The sequence below is a fragment of the Nelumbo nucifera genome, chromosome 3 (assembly GCF_055504915.1).
Source record: "Nelumbo nucifera cultivar China Antique chromosome 3, China Antique-T2T, whole genome shotgun sequence".
NCBI classification, from domain to species: Eukaryota; Viridiplantae; Streptophyta; class Magnoliopsida; order Proteales; family Nelumbonaceae; genus Nelumbo; species Nelumbo nucifera.
In genome coordinates, this window is record NC_142651.1 from 101,814,302 (window position 1) to 101,829,652 (window position 15,351).

Sequence of the window (15,351 nt, forward strand, 5' to 3'; positions counted from 1 at the left end):
CCAAAGTGAGATATAGAGCGTGTTCGGTACCGTCGGCGTTTCCTAAACAAACGGTGCCGTCTGTGCGCCTCGAGTTTGGGGAAAAGTGCCTCCATTTATGTAGCCGTTTGGGAAGCTTCACATTCTCGCTTCCCCTAACAGTCCCGACTCCCGCGTTTCACCAAACGCCAATCTTACCTGGCGTTGATGTATTAGTTGAGTGGGTATGGTCTAGTGTGTCACGGCCACAAAAAAAAGACTTGTAGCGCCGAGGCAATCATTCCACACAGCAATAGGAGGAATCGCCTTCTTCTCATCCTTAGCCCGTTCGATATACCCATTCATTCATTATCTCTTTTGAGGAAAAGGGGCCAACTGCTTAGTTCTTAATTTTCACAGCTAAAGTCTTAAGTTTTCTCCAATAAAATTTTGGGAAAACTTTTTATAGTTATCTGTATTTTAGGGCAAGTAATAATTTAATACTTGAATTTTAAAATATAATAATCTAATATTCGAATTTTCAAAATGCAATAATTTAGTAATACTGTTAATGGACCATTAATTATGTATATCATGTGACCTTATATATGATTTAAGACTTAAAATATCAAAATTTTCCTTTGACATTATTTATCTTCTTTCTCAAGAAAATGATTAGGTTCCAGGAACCCAAATTTCTTTATAAAGGTGAAGCCTCCATCCACCACCAAACCAAACGTTCTTTGTCGCACCGGAGAATGCTTGCATCAAAGGCTCCAGCCATGCCCGATTCCACCCCAACATCGTCATGATCTCGCTCATCTTTCAATGGCAAAACCTGGTTTTAGCCCTTTCTTTGAATTGGTATCAAATATCGTTCCCTGATTCTGTTGGTCTAATGGAGAACTCTTTGGCGGATTCCCGATGCAAGGTGTTTGGAGAGGAAATCCACACAAGGAAGGGTTGTTAAGAAATGCGGTCGGCCCTTGATTTTCAAAAGTGCCGATCTGAGGGATTTGTTCGTTGAGGTTGTTATGCCTGAGACCGAAGCTTACCATCATCAACAGTCTGTCAAGTGATCTTGGGAACTCGTCGGAGAAATGATTGGAGAGGTTTAGAGTCTCGGAAAGTGATTTCAAATCGCCGAGATCAGCTGGGATCGATCCGTTGAATTCGTTAGACGACAAATCGAGTTTAAGCAAGTTGTCGAGATTGGGCCAAATTCCGTCGAAAATCTCGCCGAAGAATTTGTAACAGGAGAGAACAAACCTCTGCAGCTGACAGCAATTCGCAAGGTCACTCAGGAGGGATCCAGAAAGCGAGTTTTGCGAAAGATCAAGGTTTTGAAGGCAGAGGAGATGACAAATTGAAGGCGAAAGCGGACCAGATAGATTGTTACTGTAGAGGAAGATACTATGGAGAGAGGTAGCGTTGAAGAGCTAAAGAGGAATGGAACCATAGAAGCAGTTGCTGTAGAGGTGGAGTCCGCCAAGAAAGATAAGAGCTCCGAGCTTGGAGGGTATGTAGCCACGAAGATTCTGTCTTGAAATGGCAATTGCGACAATGCAAGGGTCGGAGTATCCAGCAACATTCATGTAGGAAATTCCGGACCAATGGCATGGATCGGTGTTGTTTTTGTTCCAGTTGGTGAATGCAGAGATGTCTGACGTTTGGTCGACGGCAGACTTCAAAGCCAAAAGGGAGAGACCATCAGGGGATAGAGAGAAGGCAAAATTAGGGTTTTGGAGCAGCATAAAAAGAAAGAGTAGAAAGAGCTTCATTAATGGAAGGATGGCTCGTAATTAATCGGGTACTAAATTGACACTCGGCCTAAAGTATAGGGTACCTATAGAAATTTTCTGTTTTTCTCTTTCCGCTAGTAAGCCTCAAGTATGGGTTTTCATTAGAGTTGTTATCCATCTAAACTGACTAGAACTACCAGCCTACCTCCATAACCTCCATCAACAGCAGAACCCATTGGGTGCTTTGTCCAAGTGCAAGTTGAAAGCTCAAAAATGCAATTCCTGAAATCATAAGTAAAATATAGAGCCATATATGAAAGCATAGAGGACGATTCACAGCTTCTATAATCACAATTAGGTGGGACTCACAGGATACCCAGACCCACGGGTCATCCAAGTTCACTTGTAATCCGGACTTGCAATTTGCCTGGAATTGTAAATGAGGCTCGCAAGACAATAGATTCACAATCTATCACATTCTCCATTTTGTTGGGCAAACACAGAGAGGAAGCTTCATAGGAGCAATGGTTTGGTACTTTAGCATGTACAAAAGTATGGCCAAACAGAACAGAGGAGTCTTAAAGGAATAGCATTTTGTGGACTTCAAGTAGTTGGGACGAAGGGTGATATAGATAGAACCTAAATTTCAGACTTCGAATATAGTTTGCATTCAAAATCCAACGTTAGATCTCAAAATCGGCTATTATATGCAAGACTGGAACTTTCAACAAAAACCTCCTCTACTGTCATCGAAAGTCCATCCATAGTTAACCGTTGACACCCGGCAGAAAAACCCTAGCATAATGCATTAAATTTTTTAAATACCCATTTCTCCTTCATGTCAAATTGAAGAAAGTAAAACACTTTGTAAGGCCCATTATGTTCGTTGTCGTAATCAGAAATAGAATAAACTCCCCCGAATCAAAATTATAATGGTTTACTCCAACAACGTTGGTTAATACAAGAACGGGACTGGGAGCTAAAATCAGCTTGAATGAGATTTCGTTGCAAAGGCAGGGGGAGGGAATGAAAAATCCCTCAAATGGGAAAATGACATTCCACCTATATTGAAAACGGGATTCTAATCCTCCTCAAACAAACAGTTAAAATCTGAAGGTAAATTTCAGATCCAACCCCCCGATTCCCACAAACTAAATAGGGAGGCAATCGCAGGGGGTTTTCACGATTGTCAGACACCTCAGAGAGATTCTTACATTTAACCGTAATTTCTTAATAGTTTCGTTCCATCGCCAAACCCCTATTCTGCATTAACCCCGTTCGATCGAAATCGAAGAACAAGAAAAAAAATGAGGAAAACGGAGGCGATTATTTGTGAATTTTACCACATACTTGGAATGTACTTCAATAGCAACACCATAAAAAACTGAATCTCAAGATGAGATTTTTCTATTGGAGACGATTAATTAAGAAAAGAAGAAGGATTGCTACAAGGTTAACAGCACCACTCAAAGGGCTGCATTCTCTATATGGCACAAGTAATTAAGCCTTCTTGGGGGATTTAGGTTGAGAGGCCTTCTCGCTCTTCTCCGTCTTCTTGGGCAACAGCACAGAGTGAATGTTAGGGAGGACACCACCGCTGGCAATGGTGACTCCGTCCAGCAATCTACCCAGTTCCTCGTCGTTTCTTACTGCCAACAGTACGTGTCTGGGTATGATACGGTTCTTCTTGTTATCTCTTGCCGCGTTTCCAGCCAACTCTAACACCTATTTTCACCCAGAATTCACGAAGCAAACGACACGATTTAGGGAAAAATTAACAACGAAACGAAGCAGAAGTAGTTGATGACTTGAAGAAGCTGGTAAATAGAAGATCTGGTAATTTACCTCAGCTGCCAGATACTCGAGAACAGCGGCGAGATAGACCGGAGCACCGGTTCCGATCCTCTGAGCGTAGCGGCCTTTCTTCAGGAAGCGAGCAACACGACCGACGGGAAATTGCAAACCAGCCTTGATGGACTTCGAGACGGCCTTCTTTCGCTCACCACCTCGCCTGCCACCGGCTGCCTTTGTGGACTTCGTGCCCTCCATTACTGACTTTCAGAGAAGAGAAGAGATTCGAGAGAAGCAGAAGATTTTAGAGGGAAGAGTTTGATTTTTGAATGTGGAATGGTTGTTTTGGAGAATGCAATTCTATTTATAGTGGTAACGGGGCGGGAGTTCCATTTTCGCGATCGTGATCCAACGGCCGTAAGGCATGACGCGATGGCAATCCATGAGTCCGTGGTTCGTCCAATGGGGTTGTCTTTCCGCTTCAAGACTACAGCTTCTGTCGCGATGGTGATCCAACGACCGTGAGGCCTGACACGGTGGCAATCCGTGCGTTCCGAGCCCGTGCAATGAGGTTACCTTTTCGCATTCAAGACCACGGTTTTAGTTGCTGGAGTCTCGGTAGTCGGTACAAATGACTCTGATCACATTCTTTATCTTGACTTTTTTTTGTTTCTTCACTTCACCGGTGACCCAAGGATATCATTGATATTACTAATGCTATGTTTGGTTTGAAGGACAGAGTAGGGAAAGGAAGGGAAATGCGGGAACTTTATACAATATTTGTAAAGGTTTCGTTTCCTTACTCTTTCCTTCAAACCAAACATAGCCTAAGGAAAATTTATGATACAAGAAAGATATGATATGTATAGAGTTTTGAACCATCAAAATCTACTCATGAATTTTGATTGGTTAGTTGATTTTTTGATATCATATTTTTCCATATCATAGTCCAACCCCGTAGCAAGATGGCATAATGGTCTCCTACAAATATTTCGACTTCCCTCCTCAATTGCCATTATGTAATGAAAATAAAATCAATGAGCAATTGAGCAGCGTGTCAATGACAACAATAAATTAAGTTAATAAAACACAAATAAATTAATGTTAACTTATAAAACAATTAATCTAATCAATATAACTATTAAAATTAAGTTTTAAGTTTTAATTGAATCTTATTCATATTTCCTAAATCCTAGTGTAGTAATATGACATAAAAAATATGATTTGTTAACAATAAATCTGTAATACAACAATTTCTTAGACCTGTTATACTTGAATTTGGTTTTCACTAATGATACATGAAAAAAAAAACATCAAGTGAACAACACACATATATATATGTATATATCAAAAGGGCTAATATAAGAGCAAATTCAGTGGTAAGTGGTTAACAAACAGAACACATGTAGGTAGGGGTGGATTCGAGCTGAGCCGAGCTGAATACTTGGCTATTCAAGCTCAGCTCGCTGAAATTGTGTTAGGCTCAAGCTTGATTCAAGCTATAGATTTGAGCTCAAGCTCGGTTTGATTCAAAGCTTGCAAGTTCGAGCTCGGCTTGGCTCAAACTCAATTGCAAGCCAAGATTTTTTTCTAAAAAATATAAAGTATGCATATAAAAATATTTTTTTTTATTTTACATATTAAAAATTAAGAATTATAAAAATAATTTATTATTATACATATAAAAAATAAAAACATACATATAAATAATGTTTTATTTTACATCCAAAAAATAAGAATTATAAAAATTATTTACCATTATACATAAAAATAAAGATATCGTATATAAAATATTATTATATAATAAAAATTATTTATTATATATATTTATATATTTATATATTTACATTTATATGTATATAATAAAAAAATATTTATTTATTATACTATGCTTAAAGCTCGGTTTAAACCGAGCCAAGCCGAGTGTTAGGATTAGGAGTCCGTTCATGTATATATCCTCTTTCCTTATCATGAATAATTCAGATAGGATAGGAAAGATTGAGTCCCTGTAAACTTAGGAGTTCTAGTTGCCATAAGCTTAGGGGTTCAGTGGTTGTATTCATGTATATATATTTGAATTCTCAATGAATAAGAGACAGAAAAAGGAAAAACCAGAAAAGCTTTGGTTTTTTACATGGTATCAGAGCCAACTGAAAGTCACAGAGAGAGAGAGAGAGGAAGAAGAAGAAGAGAGAGATGGCCATCGACGACGAAAGCGGCAAGGGATACGCGACGAGTTGGAGCTTGTCGGCAAAGCCCTGTGATTCGTGCAAATCGGCGTCGGCCCTACTGTTCTGCCAGGCAAACTCGGCATTCCTCTGCTTCAACTGCAACGCCAAGGTTCATGGCGCGAACAAGCTCGCCTCCCGGCACAAGCGGGTCTGGATCTGCGAGGTCTGAGAGCAAGCCCCAGCCAGTGTCACCTGTAAGACTGACATTGCTGCCCTCTGCGTCACTTGCAACCGAGACATCCACTCGGCAAACCCACTCGCCCGGCGGCACGAGCAAATTCCTGCCATTCCGTTCTACGAATTGGTTGCCTCTGCCATGAAATCTAACATAGCCAACCTCCTTGCTCCTAATGGTCTCCTCAAGTCCTCGGACGACGATGACGATCGTAACGACAAAGAGGAAGACAATAACACCTGCCGCGAGGAGGCCGAAGCTGCTTCTTGGTTACTTCCAAACCCAAACCCTGGCAAACTCATGGAAACACCCGATCTGAAGTCAGACGACTATTTCTTCTCCAACGTGGATCCTTATCTCGATCTTAACTACGGGTCATCCATGGAGACGAGGTATCACCACCATAACAGCGCCAATGTTGATAGTGTAGTTCCTGTGCATACGAAACCCCCTCCGCCACCACTGATGAACACCTCTGATCGCTGCTTTGATATGGGTTTCTACCGATCCAAGCCTTCTTACGGCTACACCACTCCAACAATTAGCCAGAGCGTCTCTTCGTCGTCGTTGGACATTGGAGTAGTGCCCGACGGGAACAGCAACGCGGTCTCGGATATAACGAATCCGTTCGGACGGAAAGGCGGAGTGGATGCGGGCGGGGGGAATCACAGAGCAGGGGCAGGAGGAAAAAGTCGTGACGGCCAAGTTAGGGCCAATACAGCCAAAGTCTCTACGCAAGGCAATGCGTTTCAAGGAAAATCGGTCGATGCAGTCAAAACTGGGTTAAATGGACTAAGTAGTGAGCAGTGGAACATGTTACTCAACCTTTTGAACACACAAAAAGAGGGGAGTCAACAACGAAGTGATAAGCGAAAATTGTCAGAGTGAATAATAGACACAGGGGCTTCTCATCATATGACAGGAAGCCTTGAGTCGATGAGAGACATAAAGAACGTCATTCCATGCTCTGTCGGGCTGCCATATGGAAAAGCGACAATAGCAGTGAAAGAAGGCACAGTTGCGTTGGACGGTCATCTGAAACTGACTAATGTTTTATATGTGCATAGTTTGAATTGCAATTTAATTTCATTGTCGCAATTGATTGAGAAGTCGAATTGTGTTGTTCAGTTCACTAATAAATTTTGTGTGATATAGGACCGAACTACGAGGATGTTGATTGGAGCAGGTGAACAGCGAGAGGGACTCTAATATTTCCGGAGCATTGCTTCAGCAAGAGCTATGAAGACTACAGAGAGCAAGACGTGTGATATTTGGCATCAAAGGTTAGGGCATCCTTCTCATAAAATTGTTAAGTTGTTGCCTTTTGTTAGTACTAAAAATAATAAGAATGACAGTATTAAGGGTTGTGACATATGCTTCCGACCTAAACAATGTCGATAAGAGTTTGTTTCTAGTAATAATAAAGCATCCGATATTTTTGAGTTAATTCATTGTGATTTATGGGGTCCTTATAGAATTGCAACTTCTTGTGGTGCTCATTATTTCTTGACAATAGTAGATGATTTTTTAGAGGTGTTTGGATTTATCTTCTGATTGATAAGACAGAAGTGGGACAAGTTCTTCAAAATTTTTTTACTATAGTTCAAAGGCAATTTAACAAACCTGTCAAAGTGATTCGTACTGATAATGGGATCGAGTTTGTCTGTTTGGCTAGTTATTTTGCTCAACATGGTATTATTCATCAAACCACTTGTGTCAGGACCTCTCAACAAAACGGGAGGGTTGAACGCAAACACCACCACATACTCAATGTTGCCCGAGCATTGCGTTTTCAAGCTAGCATGCCTATTGATTTTTTGGGGGAATGTGTATTGACCGCATGTTATTTGATCAATCAAACATCGTCCATTCTGTTGAAGAGAAAGACTCCCTATGAAGTTTTATTTGGGCGACCTCCTTCTTATGATAATGTGCGAGTTTTTGGTTGCTTGGCATATGCACACAATCATGGACATGGAGGGGATAAATTTGTCAATCGAAGCAGACAGTGTGTTTTTGTTGGGTATCCTTTTGGAAAGAAAGGATGGAGCTTGTATGATTTAGAGTTCGGCACGTTCTTTGTATCAAGAGATGTTACATTTTTAGATGATGAATTCTCTTATGCACGCAATGAGGATGAACATCCAAACAAAGCACAAGGCCAATTTCATTGTGGAATAGGTGGGACAGATGAAGTATTGGTGCCGTCTACTTATTTACTAGGACAAGCAAATGGCGAGATGGAGATTGACCAGTGAGGCGAAATCGCTGAAGAAGGAGTCTGTGTAGAATAAGGAACGAACCCGCGTAGACCCGAATGCAAATGTTGGTGAACCCATGCATTCTTGTGACACCACCACAGAAAATGTAAGCGAAGACAGTCCTGACGTAAGGGGGGTGGCAATGTTGAACACTCTGAATTTCATTTGGGGCATGGGCATCAACAAAAACAACAGTCCACAAGGTTGAGAGATTATGTGCTTCACACCACACAGCGATTGAGTCCTTCTCCGCGTCCCTTTGCAAGTTCACTCGGCCAATCACATTCTACAGGTAGTCCTTATCCCATATATAACTATGTGAATTGTAACAATTTTTCTTGTCGACATCGCGTTTTCTTGGTAGCTATTACTGCAGGAGTTGAACCTATTTCTTTTGCTAAGGCTATGGAGGATGAAAAATGGAGGGATGCAATGCAGAAAGAAATGCAGGCACTTGAAAATAATCAGACATGGACCATGGAGCCTTTGCCATCCGAAAAATGAGCCATAGGATGCAAATGGGTGTATCGAATCAAATATAACGCTGATGGGACAGTGGAAAGATACAAAGCCCGTTTCGTGATTTTTGGGAACAAGCAGGATGAGGGAATTGATTATAATGAAACTTTTGCCCTAGTTGCAAAAATGGTTATTGTCCGTACCTTTCTTCCAGTCGCAGCAGTTAGAAATTGGGAGCTTCATCAAATGGACGTACATAACGCATTCTTGCATGGTGACCTTCATGAGGAAGTCTACATGCGAATGCCTCTTGGTTTTCAGTCAGATAAACCAGGTATGGTGTGTCGGTTGCGAAAATCTTTGTATGGCTTGAAACAAGCGACTACCAGCAGCGAGTAGCTCGGTATTATAATGCCCAGGTCAGGAAGTGACTATTCCGAGTCGACGACCTGGTCCTCTGTAAGGTGATGGTACCTGAGCCCGGTGTGGGTAAGCTCGGTCTGAATTGGAAAGGTCCATACCAGGTGAGACGGGTGTTCGGAGAAGGGACCTACGAGCTCGAGACCATGAAAGGAAAACGAGTACCTCGAGCTTGGAACGTTGACAACCTGAGAAGATACTATTATGAATTCGCGACTCCAACGCAACTGAAAAATTACTAAGTCCACAAGATCACTAAGTTGATCAAAAGGATGACAAACTGGAGAGAGGACCCCACATAACTCCCAGAGCCTAAGGGTTGTGTCGAGCTGATAAAAGACCCTGGCACAATATAAGACCTAGTCACCTATTCGGCATGGGCATAGAAGTCCTAGTCACCTCTTCGACATAGGCAGCCTAAGACCCAGTCGCCTTTTCAGCATGGACTTACAAAGACCTAGTCGCTTCGGCATAGGCATCCTAAGACCATGTTGCTTTAGCATAGGCAACCAAAACCCCAGTCGCTTTGGCATGGGTATGTCAAAAGTAGCTCGTGCGCAGGCAGGTCGGGCATATACTATACAATGTTTGTTCACCCTGCGCATACAACAACATCGGATTATTCCTACATGGTCTAGCTCGTCAGCTCGACGATTTGGGAGTAATCTATACTTAGAAAAATTTTGTGCACAAGAGGTTTCGAACTATTGTATTTCTTTAATGGGGAGATACTTGGAGTACATGGCAAAAAAAAAACAAGAGATTACAACTATTTAACCAAGCTCGGAGGCTCGGGACATCAAGTATGTACGGGGGTCCAAGAAAAGAGGCATATAAACGTCGACCAATTTGGGGCTTCTCACCCCCAACAATGGCATCAACAGGAAGGTCGGTCTCCATGCGGTCCTCGACGGTGGCATCCCCTTCTCCCTCCTCCGCTGTCTGTTCGTCGAGGAGGTCATTGCTACTCTCCTCTTCGGAGTCCGGGTCGTTAGCAGCCTCCCCAGCCATCTCCTCGGTAACCCGGGATGTGGTGATAGCGCTGAGGTCGAGCTCAGGGAACTTACATCATGTCAGCCACCTGCTAAGTTTGAAGCCCTTGCGATAGGCAACCGTTCCAGTCTTGATCAACAGATTATGCTGCTCCGCCGAAGACTTGTACTCCTCGATGGCCTTGACCTTGGCCTCCTTCAGCGCTTCGGTGAAGATCTCCGTGCGCTTCTTCACAAGTTCTTTGAGGTTCTCCTTTTCTCTTTGGAGGGCCTCCCTCTCTTCTTTGAGCCTCTTCTTCTCCTCCCTCAGCAGCACGATCAACTCCTTTTGAGCTCGCGCATCCTTCTCCAGTTTATGGATCTCGCCACAAGCTAAATCTATTTCGCACTGAATGCTTCAGGAAGTTTCTTCGGCTTGGAGGGCCCGCTTCAGCTGCACCTCTGACTAATAAGTCAAAGCATGGATCGCGGAATTCACTTCCCAAAAGAAGAAAAAAAATCTAAGTATCGAGAAAGTGGCGTGAAGAATATAGTCCAAGGTTTAGGTATGTACCACCATGCAGTGAGTCACCTCTTTAGCCCCGAGCTGAGCTACCGGCATATCGACCCAATGTACAACCTCCTCGGAGAAGACCGCTTCCTTACTCTTGAGGAGATCGAACCTTGGAGTCAAAATGCTCCAACCTGCTTGGGATGAGTCATCTCTCGAAGGGGTGGCCGCCTGAGTGTTCTGGGGCTTGGACACCGGGGTCTTCCTCAACCAAGTCGATAACTGGCGGGTGCTCGAAAATTGGGGGATGCTCGGGGATAGCGATGTTGACGTTGGAAGTGGTGGTGGCTTTGTGGAAACGAGCCTTTTTGGAGGCCCTCTTCTTCATCTCCCAAAGCGCTCGATAGTAGGAATATCAGCAATGGCTACTGCAAAAAGTAATGAACAGGGTAAGTCACAAGATCAAGATAAAACAAGAAGAAGAAAGCAAATACGACAATCGTGATGGCGATCTGCCCGAAGGACTTAGCCCGGCTTGTATGAGCTTCTCTTTGGTCACGAAGTTTTCAAACTTTAGCCCAAGCTTCGCCCAAGATTAGACTTCCTCCCGCGTCTGTTTGTCCAACATAGCGCTGGGGTCCTGAATGGCAGGCCTCCATTGAGTTGGAAATGGCCACCCCGCACTCTTGCGAACTACGAAGTAGCGCCTCTTCCAGGTCGGGACTTTGTTCGGGAGCTCGTGCAAGAATTTGTACTCGGGACGAGGAGACATGTAATAATTTCGCCTATGGTCGGGGAGAACACAAGATGAATTCTTTTTTATGGACAAGATCGAGGAAAAGGTATCGAGGTCCAAAGGCCGGTTATAGTCGTGGAAAAGGGAGATGGTACCTACAATATTACGGATCGAGTTGGGATAGAGCTGGTTTATGGCGACGCCGAAGAATTTGATGACCTCAACTATGAAAGGGTGAAGTGAGAAACGTAGCCTAGCTACGAGCTGCTCCTCGAAGATCACGATCTCGTCATGATCGTGATCACAAGGAAAATTACCTAAGGGAATGCTATACACAAGGCTGTAGGGCAGCCTGTACCGAGCTACCAAGGATAGGAGCCTGTCAGCCATCATCGTAGATGGGCCGAAGCTGTCCGATGCCCAACCCTGACGCAAAGTGTAGGATAGTTGACACTGAGCTAGGAGACTCGGACCCGATCTCAAGGAACTCAATCACGTGGTTTGTGGTGAGAAAAATGGGCCCTTTGGCCCCTATTTATAGCCACCGTAACCGAGGTTCAACGACCAAGATCTGCATGATCCAACAGCTCCTATGAAAACCGGCTGCACGCCACCCGAGGTTGAAATCAGTTAAGCGTGTGTTTTGATGTCTGCGGAGTTTATAAATGGCGTGACATCCGCGCATACCTGATACGCGATCTGGGTCATTTCTTGGTCGAGCCAAGCGGTCATATAGGTTCGACCGAACATCCACCCTCCGCACCATCTAGACATTGTGCCAAATCCACCTGGGTTCGTCATGAACTCCCCATGCTGGGTCAGGACCTCTGGCATGAGGAATGGGGGGAAATTGATGAGGGGTGATTTGGCCCGACCTAGTAAGTGAAGGACACATGGACACGACCTGCCAGCAGGATGACAAATCAGTAAGGAGAGACTTGTTAGCAGTTCGGGAGCTTGGGTGTTCGGGCACCTCGGTACCAAAGCCACTTCGGCACCCGAGTACCGAAGTGAGACATAATCGATTCCAGAAGCTTCTCAGCGGACTCTGAATCTCCCAGGATCACGCCGCGAAACAACAGGCCTTATCCTCTCCCCGCCCGAATTGAAAGATAACGATAAACTTCATTGACTGATACGTTACTCTCCTTCTAAAGCGAAACGGATCCCATCTACGCGGGTTGAGGATCCCAGAGCCGTTTCGTGAGACCCACGACAAATCAACTATATAAGGGCATCGACCCCCAAGACCCAGGTATGCGCGATTAAGTGCATTCTAGCTCTCCTATTTCTTAAACTCTTAGCTCACATCACAGTTATTGACTTAAGCATCAGAGCGATCTCGTCGGGTTAGCCACCCCGGGTTCTCTAATCCTTCTTTTCTTTGTAGTTCGAACAACCTACTTGGCAACAGACATTCGAGCTGCCCTACAGCTAGAAGCATCTAGATCGCGCACCATCACTATTTATATATTATTAAAATATTTTTATTATACATAATATTATTGAGACAGGCTTTTTAAAAAATGTCCAAACTCGACTTAAAAAATATAGTTTAAAACCCAACCCTGAACCCATAAACCTAAAATTTTATCCAAACCCAATAAAAAAATGGACCCGTCTAGGCCAATTCGTCAGGCTACCCAATCCACACACAGGTCTAGGCACAATGAAAGAAAATTCATAAAAAACTGCTTTTGTTTCATAGTCCATTTTGACTAGCATTGATTGACAGAAAATAAGGACCGTCCATTTAGTATAAGAATGGAGCTTCGGGCAGCCGAAAGTCATGATGGACGATCTGAGTCATATATTGCCGGAAGGGTTTGATTACAGCCCACAGGTGATCGGTTAAGTTTCTCCGGTATCATATATGGAAAAGTTATGATATCTGAAAAATAATTAACCAATAGTTAATTTAATAATTTTAAATTTTTAGCTTAAAGGAATCGTAAGCAAAAATGCGCATCCGGGGAATCGAACCCCGGTCAGTACCGTGGGAGGGTACTATGATACCACTACACCAGATGCGCTCGCTTGCTGCGTTCTGAAAAATAAAATCTTTAAAAACCTCCCCACCTTTTTATGAATGGATTGTACGCACCAACAAAACATATTGAATTTAACCTGTCCTGACTTAATGGTCTAAAGTATTTATTGGATTGGATTAAACCTTATCCATTCATAATGAATTTATATTGGACTGGGTTGGACTGAGCCAATATCTGGTCCATTTATAGAAGATAAGAATATAGGTATTAATGGATCAGGTCTGGGTTAGAATTAATCTAAATTAAAACAAATTTGAATAGATTGGATGGTCCAAAATGGTCCAGAATATTCATCAGAATGGATTGGACCTGGCCCATTTGTAATGAACTCACATTGGGCTGGATCGGATTGGACCAAATCCAGTCCAATTGACACCCCTATGCCAATCAACTGATCAAGGCGATTTACCATGCACCTAACAGACCCAGAGAACGAACCGATTAGGGGTCTAGTTCCCAGGTCGAACAATCGGTCCATTCTGACAAAAAAATAAAAAAAATAAAAATGGTCAAAACCGTTCGAACGGTTAACCACCCGAGTCAGTAGTTTGCTTACCAAAATCAACGGTTTTTGAAGAAAATCTGACTTTGGGGAAAAATGGAATCGGTCACCTGACCGGTTCCCAGTTTTACCGGTCCGGTCCAGTTTTGAAAACCATGCTTCAGATTGAATCCTGCCTGCACCAGAGTTTTGGGGGGGGGGGTTGTGTTTTGGGTGATGGGCTACCCCCTGTAGCCCAATGGCGCAAAACAATCAAGAGACACCTTCATGTTTCTTTGCAAACTACAAATTTACTTTTTGTAGTTAGGGCTGTCAATGGACCAAATATTGGTCCAACCCAGTCCCATCCAACATGAATCCATTACAGATGGACCATGTTCAATCCAATTCAATAAATATTTTGGACTAGACTGGTTCAATTCAATGTCTTATTGGACCATCCGACATATTCAAGTTGGTTTTAATTCAGATTGCATCCAACCCAAACCCGGCCCATTAACACCCTTACTCTTATCTTTGTCAATAGACCAGATATTAATTCTACTGGACCTGATCCAATATAAATACATTACAGAAGGACCAGGTCCAATCCAATCCAATAAATACTTGGGACCATTAAGTCTGGATCGGTGCAATTCAATGTCTTATTGGATCGTCCAACCCATTCAAATGGGTTTTAATTTGATGGAATCCAACCCGAACCTAGTCCATTGACACCCCTATTTGCAATACAATGTATTTGATAAATGAAAAATAAAAAAAAAGTTTTAAACAGTAACTCGTGAAAGAATATATATATACTCTACATATGTATAAACAGTGTATTTGAATTGGGCCAAATAAATGTACATACCCTATGCATACAATTACATCTACTTCTCTCCATACAAAGATATTATATAAACATGTCATGGAGCTTAGATCTGATGGGGTTCGGGTGGGCTGGGCTAGACTAACTTGAATGTTATCCATCTGAAAGACCAAGAGTTCAAATCTAAACTCGGGTTGGGAGGAGCTGATCCAAGTTTCCCATAATAGAGGGGTGCATCTTGTGTGGATTAAGGTTGGGATTTTGTCAAAATTCCAATGAATCCAACCCAAAACCTGAGCCCCAATCAGTGTAAAATGCTATTTTTTTTGAGAATGTGTAAAATGTTAATTTGGGCCTACCCAAATTGCATCCTTATTAGTATTTCACCATAAACGAATCACAAGACAAATAGTAACCTTTCCATGTCAAATTTTTGGGAAACCGAAGTAGCGAACTACTCAGTCTCTCTTAATCTCAGTTAATTTTGTATTGATGGAATTACGGATGTAGTAAAACAAAAGAACAGAGGACGTTCTTGTACTTTTCAGTTGGTTGGAAAATTAAGGCAGGACCAAATATCTGTAAAAATGTAGCTTTTATTTAACCAGTCCATAATCCATATGACAGGCACGAGAATCATTAGTCTATGTGAAAACTGAAAAAGTGAAAACACAATCGCCAATCCACCTTTGGTCGGGTGATTGGGGCACCTGCTTAGAAGGCCTCCAAATC

General features: G+C 42.7%; 1 protein-coding gene, 1 non-coding gene and 1 pseudogene across 2 annotated transcripts; 1 reads left to right on the plus strand and 2 right to left on the minus strand.

Moving 5' to 3' along the window:
• Positions 1-3,077: 3,077 nt before the first annotated feature.
• HTA7 (histone H2A 7) lies at positions 3,078-3,838 on the minus strand. The gene is made up of 2 exons (XM_010261356.3): positions 3,546-3,838; positions 3,078-3,425 (listed from the first exon to the last, which is right to left on the minus strand). The coding sequence occupies exons 1-2, from the start codon at positions 3,747-3,749 to the stop codon at positions 3,201-3,203; spliced, it is 429 nt and encodes a 142-aa protein (XP_010259658.1). The 5' UTR covers positions 3,750-3,838; the 3' UTR covers positions 3,078-3,200.
• A 1,820-nt stretch (positions 3,839-5,658) lies between these two features.
• Positions 5,659-6,785, plus strand: LOC104599068 (zinc finger protein CONSTANS-LIKE 5-like; annotated as a pseudogene).
• Positions 6,786-13,217: 6,432 nt separating this feature from the next.
• Positions 13,218-13,288, minus strand: TRNAG-CCC (transfer RNA glycine (anticodon CCC)). The gene has a single exon. It is a non-coding gene; the product is annotated as a tRNA-Gly (tRNA).
• Between the last annotated feature and the right edge of the window lie 2,063 nt (positions 13,289-15,351).